The sequence below is a fragment of the Onychostoma macrolepis genome, chromosome 20 (assembly GCF_012432095.1).
Source record: "Onychostoma macrolepis isolate SWU-2019 chromosome 20, ASM1243209v1, whole genome shotgun sequence".
Lineage (NCBI taxonomy): Eukaryota > Metazoa > Chordata > Actinopteri > Cypriniformes > Cyprinidae > Onychostoma > Onychostoma macrolepis.
The window spans coordinates 21,765,899-21,775,311 of NC_081174.1; the positions used below are offsets into that span (position 1 = coordinate 21,765,899).

At 35.5% G+C, this 9,413-nt stretch overlaps 1 protein-coding gene across 1 annotated transcript; it reads right to left on the minus strand.

Moving 5' to 3' along the window:
• Window positions 1-1,024: 1,024 nt before the first annotated feature.
• On the minus strand, window positions 1,025-9,336 carry slc25a24 (solute carrier family 25 member 24). The gene is made up of 10 exons (XM_058755221.1): window positions 9,154-9,336; window positions 7,917-8,043; window positions 7,500-7,587; window positions 6,530-6,641; window positions 4,467-4,625; window positions 3,995-4,147; window positions 3,335-3,442; window positions 3,071-3,238; window positions 1,990-2,140; window positions 1,025-1,906 (listed from the first exon to the last, which is right to left on the minus strand). The coding sequence occupies exons 1-10, from the start codon at window positions 9,334-9,336 to the stop codon at window positions 1,725-1,727; spliced, it is 1,431 nt and encodes a 476-aa protein (XP_058611204.1). The 3' UTR covers window positions 1,025-1,724.
• Between the last annotated feature and the right edge of the window lie 77 nt (window positions 9,337-9,413).

Here is a 9,413-nt window from a genome sequence, read left to right on the forward strand (position 1 = left end):
AATTTCCCTGATTCAGCATAACATGTAACACTCTACCCACATTATCCACCAAATGTGGCCTAGTAGATCCCACAGCACCAAATATATCAACTGGGACGCCATTGATTCCTGGCGACTTTCCCTTATGTGAAGTAATACTGTCTTATGCAGTTCTTCCAGTGTAATTTCAGAGTCTAGACAATCAGCTTCTTCCTTTGAAATTTAACTGGTCAAAAAAACTATTCAACTGGTCTATGTTGGGTCGGGTTTCTGAAGTGTATAATTTTTCAAAAAATGCCTTGAATGTTTTATTGATGTCTGTGGGATGCGAGGTGAGACCACTTTTAGAGCTTTTGATTTATATCAATTTATATTGATTTGGTTTTGTTATATAATATGCATTAAATATTCTGTTCTCTGTCAAAGCAGCCTTTTAACATTAAATTTCTGTTCAACATTCAATTCCCCACACTTAACTCTCTAATGCTGATAATTGTTCAAGATTCAAGAATTGTTCTTCTTTTTAAGTCTAGCAGAGGAGATGGCATTATTCCTTAAAAACCCTTTGATAGATGCACAGAACATGTCTTGATTAGAGACAGAATTTTGGTTTAAATTAATAAATTCTATCAGTTCTGCTCTCAGTTGAGAAAGAAAGTCTTCATTTTGCAGTAAAAAAAAAGTATTAACCCTCCAACTGTTTCATGTTTTCATATATTTTAAAATTTATTTAATTCCTGTGATGCAAAGCTTAATTTTTAGCATCATTCCTCTAGTCTTAAGTGTCACATGATTCTTCAGAAATCATTCTAATATGCTGAGATGGTGCACAAGAAACATTTCCTGTTATCAGTGTTGAAAACACTACTTTTTCAGGATTCTTTGATGAACAGAAAATTCAATAGAACAGCATATTTGAAATAGAAATCATTTGTAAAATAATGTCTTTACGTAACTTTGGATTAATTTAATGGATTCTTGCTAAATAAAAGTATTAATTTCTTAAAAAAAAAAAAAGTGCAATGAGACATCAGAACACACTGTATTAAAATACAACCTTTAATATAAACAAGAGTTTCTAAAATAAGCAAACTTTGGGGATAAAGGCAACACAAAAATGAAAATTATAATTCCAATGTATATTAAAGGAACCCACACAGAGATCGAACAAATGATATAAGGCACATTTAGCTCTTTATGTCATAATGTGGGTTCCCATTTTGAATTGCTTCTCTGGTCCTTGTTTTACTGGGTGTATTTAGCATTTTTCACAGAACAAATACAAACAGTACTGACTGCAGCATGTAAAGACTTGACTACGGCCCAACGTAACCAACCTAATTCACTTAAATAATTACACTCCGTATATATAGGTACAATTACTTTATGCAAAAAGGCAGATTTCCATGGTCTGTCTGACTCTCTATCTATCTATCTGTAAAACATAGACTGAATGTAGAACATTATATAGTGCACTGGCTCACAATGGCTTTACTGATTTGGTCAGGGACAAATGTAGAATATTTTAGAAATTCATTAATTACATATCAAGGTACAATTATATATCAATGTAAACATGAATTAGGTTGGGCCACAACCTCAATGCAAGATACCATCAAGGCTTTTTCCCAGAGGTGATATTTTAAACACTTTGGTTACTCAACAAACATTTTGTCCCATCATGGAGGGTGTTTTCAAAGAAAGGTGGTTAAAGTTTGTGCGTGTAAAAACATGCAAGACATTGATCATTTTGAGATGCCTAATCCAGACCTCATGTACTCATACACCACATAGCTGATGCTGACAGCTGGAATCACTTTCATGAAGTTGGGCAGGATCCCACGGTAAAGCCCAAAAAAGCCCTCTTTCTGCAAGATCTTCTTCACTAACTTGGACATGGACACCTGCTCCGATCCCTCCAATGATGCTGGGGACAATAAAAGGAAAATGTCAGGCAAATCACAGTGCAAAATTGACATATCCTGTGCATATTCTGGTCTGAATATTTACCCTGGGCCTGCATACGTGTGCGGACCAGAGCCAGAGGGTAACTAGACAACTGGCCACATGTGCTAGAAATGGTCCCACAGCCGAGAAGAACCAGCACCCCTGGATTAGCAGTGTCTTTAGCATACCGAGACAACCAGGCGTTCTTCAGGGACTGTATAGAGAGAAGGAGTCAAAATTACTTAATTCATTTTTCACATAAAAAAATGAGTAGAGTAGATAGCATAGACAAATCAGTCCCATATCGCAGAATGAGTATTTTGAAATAGGTAATATTTAACATTTCAAGGTAATAGCCCACTAGTTTTAGCATCACTAGTTTCTTGTTCTTATGATCAGCAAGAGACCGATGTTATTTTAGTAATTTTTTATATATTACTATAGTATTTATTTATTCATATTTTGAATTAGCTTTTATTTTTATATTTTCAGTTTTCATTTTAATTAGAGTAATTTTGTCATTTTTAATAGCTATTGTATTTAGCATTTATTTATTTTCACTTCAATTTTAATATCAGTAATTTTAGTACTTCAACCTAAACATGTTTTATTTCAGTTAGTTGCCAAAGCAACATTCTATTTTTCACATAAACGTAAGTGTTTTGTCAGTTTTTCATCTAATATTTATATTTTATTCAACTTCAGCATTATTTCATTTAAATGAAAACTATTTTTCCGTTTTAGTTTAAGTTAACAGACAACAGCTGTCAATAAGGGAAGCAACTGTAAGGATTACCTATTTTATTAATACCCAAAGAAAACGTCTAAAAATTCATATTAAGCAGATTAAGACCAAAAAAAAACACGTTCTCTTACTTCTTACCAGTTGAAGCAAAAAAGAAACTTTGATTTATCTGAAATGCAACATATATATTCCAATTTTCTTTAAAAAGAAATGTATTTTACACACAAATATGCAAATATCTGCTGCATTTTAAGGTCACAAACCTAAAAACTTGAAAAATGCCCAGAGGTGTAACACCTAGTCTGAAAATATGAACTTGATATGATATTCAGAAACTGGGTATGCAGTCTAACAATATAAACTTGAAGGATTTCACAGTGTTCCAGAGTTTGTACTCACCTCATACACTGCTAAATCTATTCCAGCATACGGAATAATTCCCAGGATATTGGGTACATAGCCTTTATAAAAGGCCTTCAGTCCCTCCTTCTTCAGAATCTTCTTGGCACAGTCAAACATCCCAGAATACTGGCCAGTCTTCCTCAGAGTAAGTCTGGTCTTCATTACCTACAATAAAAAAATAAAAAAAACTTTTTTTTTTTTTCTTTCTTTCTTTAAGCAACATCTATAGAATATTCCATCTCCATGGATCTCATTTCTCACCTCCATGGGGTAGATGGCTGTTTGAGCGGTCGCACCGGCCAGAGAGCCAGCCATGAACCGCTCATGTGACTGGATTTTCCCACCGTCTTTGGTCAACAGCTTCTTATACTGTTAAAGCACAACCCAAAACACATTATGTAAGACTGATTTAACATGTAAGACTTAGCCGAGCAAAACTGAGATGGGTTTACAACAATCTTTTCATTAGGTAAAGGAAATGCGATCTTCTCCATTGCAATTATCCTCTGTCCTCCACACCGGATTACCAGTCCACATGGTTTTGTGAATGGCTGCTGTTAAAATAGCTCTCATTGACACGCTGCTTGTGTAAGACACTTAAGCAATGTCACATGAGCATTTGGTCTGTGTAATCACAGCAGTGTCGTTATTCAGTAAAACAGTTCCATAATCTACAAATTAATATTGAGGAACTGACATTTCACCCAATATGATCAGTTGTTTTGCTTGTTTTTGCTTTACCAGGAAAAATAATAGCTCAGAGATAAAAAGGAAGATTGTGGCAAAGAAAAATACAAAAGTGGAAGTGGTTTTCAATGTTTGTGGGTTTCTTGGTAACATGGTTTTCTCAGTGTCACATTGGTCATATTGGACTAGATATGTGAGATCAAAGCTGGAAATATTCTTCCTCTATTTTCTCACCTGCTCATATGCCATGAATTTGATTGCAGTTTCTGGTGCGATTTTTATGACGTTGACTCCATTTCCCCGCCACAGAGAGGCCACACCCCCTTCTTTAATCATCTGCTTGAACCCGCCCATCAGACTGATTTGGTTGGATTTTGAGGAATGAACCTATAAAAGTATAGATTTACTGTACTTATGCCATTCAAGTAGATATTAGTTAATTACATGAAATATTGTAATATTTATCAGCCAATTCAAATTTCAACTGGTCATAAATTGAAGCAATCAGTTTTAACTATTTCAGCCAAATCATTTTTTTCATCAATATTTTGTCTTGTTTTCCAATACAACTACATAATTTTTTTTAAAAACAAGATACATTTTTATTAACTACATAAAAATATGTATGACTATATCTATATAAAAATAATAATGACTATTACATAAGGAAAAACATTTTGAAGTATAAATTTGAGTTTAACTGCACCTGCATGAAGACTTTCATTCTGTCCAAGGGGGCGGTTCCTGTTCGAGAGACCGCCCCTGCCACACCCCCAGAAACAAGCTGCTTCCACCAGATGCCTGTGGTCTTTTCCTCCTCAGTGAACTCATCTGGAATAGTTAGACAGTCACCTATATCCAACACCTAGCACACAACAAAGATAAAGTTATTTACTAACCAACAATTCTACAGATTAACTTACTAAACCACACTGATCCATACTTAATGTCAAATATATTTCATATTTATATGGCTCAAACCAATGTTTGAACTTGGAGAAAAAAAGGTTCTTTGTCTTAGTGTTGGAGTGAAATATGAAAATGATATCCTATGACCATTTTGTGACTGTCCATATAATATGCAAAGAATATGATAATAGGCAAATATCAGGGATGAAATATAACAGTTTCTTTGTGAAAGCTGCAGTAGTAAGTAGAATGCACATGGGTCTCATTTCTGGTTCAACTGTGACCTTTAACCTTTCACACTGCACAGCTACTGACTCCCTGAAGATTTATCATTCACAAGGGACAATTAATTACAACCTTGCTCCTAATCCAAGTTGGTGTAATCCAATGTCATCAATGCCATCATCTTATGTAACATATCAGTACTGCATCACAGACTTACATAGGTGACATTCATTTTACTAAGTATAGGAATAGTACACTCAAAAATGAATATTCTGTCATCATTTACTTGCCCTTATTTCGTTACAAACCTGTATGACTATCTTTTTTCCACAAATGTCTTTTTGAGGAATGTTGGTTACCAAACAGTTTTGGTTCCCATTGACTTCCACTGTATTTTTAGTCCACATAATGGAAATCATTGGGAACCGAAACCGTTTGTTTACCAACATTTTTTAGAATATATTCCTTTATGTTCCACAGAAGAAAGAAAGTCATACAATTTTGGAACAACACAAGGGTGAGAAAATGAACTACCAATTTACACACAGACATTTTGCTAACTATGCCATTGTTAATATGAAATGTAGCTGTTTAGAAATGAAAAATACCTCAGTTTCTACCATCAAACAACTTCATATTTTCACTTATATATATATATATATATATATATATATAACATTGGGGCTATAGCTCAGTGGGCCAAAAATGTTTTGGCCTCTATGAAATAATTCGGATCAAAGGACCTACCATATCTACATCCATCACATATACAGCCTCTTCATCCACAAAATCAATAATGAGCCATTCTCTCTTGTGCTCCTGCAGCAAAGCCATGCTGATACTTTGCTGCCAGTCCGTCTGACACCAGCCGTGGACGCTGACAACTGCAATGAAGACCTATTGCTTCACCTGCTCTCTTCACAATAATACAGTCCCGATTCACTTCTTCATCTCTGCCCAACCTCACTGCGCTTTCATCAGTGCAGCAGTCAGATGACAAGCGCATCCAGGGCTAATCCCAGTACAGGACAGTCTTAAATTAGCTTCGCTGCAATTGGCTGAGATGACTCGAGCTAAACCTGTACTGCTCAAAAATCAGAAAATCTCCCAGTGACTGGGTGATTTTTGGCCTAAGCTTATTTTAAGTCTGAAATTTTAAAGTCAACCTGAAAAGAAATAGACAACCAAAAACATTGTATTATTTTAATTCTAAATAGGAAAAATTGGGCTTTGCTTTATGTTAGAGGTAATTAGCAGTATTTATAATGAATTATAATGAAAACAATGCAAGTCTGTATTCATATAGCTACATAAATGTGTGCTTGCAAGAGATGCCAAGTTGTCTTGCACATTGTGTCACTTTCATTAATTTTTGACACTTAATCAGTTAAGAGACTCCTTATCCTTCCAGGTCTCAACACTTTTCCCATGATTCCCCAATCCTTCCCACTGACAGAGGGATATAAATGGCTGGCCAAGCTGATTACAGGACTACCGAACTGTGTGCCTGACTAGACAACTCAATTTTGACTACACTAAGCAGGGCCGTCATCTAGTGATCTTCGTAACTGATACCTGATTCAAATCAGATGGTAATGTATGCAATATGTGACATAATATTTGTGTGGAACTTACAGTTGAGTGTTTCCAGTAGCGTATGATTTCCTGAATGTTATCTGCTGGGTTGAAGAGGAAATGCTCTCTCCATTCATTCCAATCCACAGACATAGTTCCATCCGCATCAATACTGGAGGACAAAGGGTCAAATTAGAGAAGATATGTGAATCTGGATTATAATGTCCTATGTGACCCTGGACCACAAAACCAGTCATAAGTAGCATGGGTATATTTGTAGCAATAGCCAACAATACATTGTATGGGTCACAATTATTGATTTTTCTTTTATGCCAAATTTTTTTAGGATGTTAAGTAAAGATCAAGTTCCATCAAGTTCCATTTCCTACCGTAAATATATAAAAACTTCATTTTTGATTAGTAATACGCATGGCTAAGAACTTAATTTGGACAAATTTAAAGGCGATTTTCTCAATATTTAGATTTTTTTCCTTTTTGCTCCCTCAGATTCCAGATTTTCAAATAGTAGTTCAAATATCTCAGCAGCCAAATATTGTCCTGACTGGTTTTTTGGTCCAGGGTCACCCATGTGATAAAGTTATCCTAGAGCCTAATGAGTATATCATATACAATCATTTCCTTCATGATAACTATAGAAATCCCAAGAAACCCTGCCTTCTGCAATACTTTATCAGTAGACTAATTAGATTAAGCATAAGCATTTCACAAGCATATAAGACTATACACAAACATACTGTGCACTTTACTAATCACTGACAACACAAATGTGTTGCAGAGTTATACATAAATGTTCTATTCCATTTATAAGTTTAAAGCTGTCACTTTATTATTACATTAAAGCAAGTGAAATTTGAATGAGGCGTGTAATATTTTGCAAAGTGAGTGAAATCTTTATTATCCAGTGAGTTATAAGCTGCTTTGCTATAAATTAAATGAAGTCTAACTCAATAGACCTTTCATTCAATTGTTCATTCATTTCATTCTTGGTGCAAGCAGGCCTTTGGAGTACCTGTTGAGGATCTTCTCTGCATCTCGATCCGTCAAGTTTATGCCTATGTCTTTAAGTGACTGCTGGATTTCTTTGGCATCTATGTGACCTGCATATGCAATTAATGTTGTTAATTAATGTTTATTTTATTAACAACAAAAGCAGAAGGTGCAATGACAAGTGTTTCAGTCTCTAAATTAGCATGATTAGTGGATGTAAGATTTTACATTACAGTAAATTTATTTATATAGCAATTTTCACAATCTGCATCGTTTCAAGGCAGCTTTACAGAAAGTTATATTGATGTCTATAATGCCTTGATGCTTTAACAGAGTGGTTTTAGGGTACAAATGATCCTATGCATTTAATGGTTAAAATGGATTAGTGGATTAGTCCTGAAAGAAGCAGAGCAAAAAACATAGTATACTTTAATCTCACCATCCTGATTTTTGTCCAGACTCTTGAAGGTCAGTTTGAGTTTTTTCTCATGTTCTTTCAGATACTTTGAAAACTCCTCAAAGTCCAGCCCTTCATCCTTATCGGTGTCTCCAGAGGCAACAATTTTCTGTAAGAGAGAAACATAACACAGTCCATGGGGTTCCTGGAAAATGTGCATCACGGAGTACTAGAACCTAAAAATAATACAAACATTAATATTTTTGCACATCATACAGATTCTCTGGAAACAATGACTTCTCAACCTTTTACTGGATTAAAAAAAACCTTAGCCCTCGTTTTCATATTCAAACAGACAAACCCAGCTCAGTTTGTTCTGACATCAATGTAAACTTCAAAAACACTGCCACCCAGTGTTGTCATTTAGATGCAATCATAGACTACTTCACACTTCAGTGCAATGTAGAAATTCAGGTTAACACAAATCAAATTAGCAATTTGATGAGCAAATTGCTCCCAAAATCAATACTGAGAAAACAAGAAAAACATTATAATGTATCTATGTGACCTGATGGGTTTGCTGACACACTCTTTGTCTTTGAACTTTGATACAGTGAGTCTCATTTGCTTGGGCGAGGTGGGGTAATATCAGCTGTCTCAGGAGTAAGGAATGTCAAAGGATAATGGAATGTAGGTTTAATATGAGTATGAGCCGTACAGGAGTGTCTTTAACCACCCTTCTGCTTTAAGTGCACTTCCTTGCAAAAGACAGGAAATGGCATTACCTGTATATGATTGGAAAACCCTATCTGAAAGGACAGCTGAGATGCTGGGGGACTGTTGAGGCAAATAAGCTATTGTCCGTTATTTCATATAGTCAAAGTTCGGTGACTATTTCTATGTGCAATTAAAAGCATGCCTATATTTACTCCTAACTTAAATAGCATCAAATATTACTAGAGGAGGAAGAAGAGGAGGCTGTGGGCTGGCACTAAAAGCATCATTTCCCATCATATATTTGAAGTACTACTTCTGGTATTTACTATTAATGGTTTAGCTTAGAAGCATGGATGTATTATTATCTGCAACATTGCATCAAACAAGATGGTGGATTTTTCTTAGTAGTAAATTTCCCTTGCATGCGAACAATATAGGAACCCAAAAGCCTGTCAACGTGGTTTATTGGTTTATGCGGTTTATACTGCACCCAAAGCCCAGATCTACAACAACAAAAGTGAGTTAAGAACAGAAATGCAGTGAGCCAGTGAACTGGAATTACCTGCGCTTCTCCTTTCCCCATAGAGAAGCCCATAGCAGCCAGGCCTGTCTTGAGCTCAGAAACATCCACTTTCCCATCTTTGTTAACATCCAACTTCTCAAACAACTCCGCGAAAGTTTTCGTGTTGTCCTCCTCCAAACAACGCGATTCGGTAAACGCGAATTTCCTTATAAGCTGATACATGATGAAGTGCGACGTATACCGTATTTATATTTTTACCGCACGGGATCCAAAGATTGCAGGGAACTGCGGAAGAACAG

Bases quoted from the DNA above. Each gene is read 5' to 3' on its own strand.
- slc25a24 (XM_058755221.1), bottom strand. From the start codon at position 9,336: ATGTATCAGCTTATAAGGAAATTCGCGTTTACCGAATCGCGTTGTTTG. The intron at 6,642-7,499 runs GTACTCCAAAGG...TTTGTCCTCCAG, and splicing joins GCAGAGAAGATCCTCAACAG to TATTGATGCGGATGGAACTA. The intron at 1,907-1,989 runs GTAAATATTCAG...TATTGTCCCCAG, and splicing joins CACACGTATGCAGGCCCAGG to CATCATTGGAGGGATCGGAG.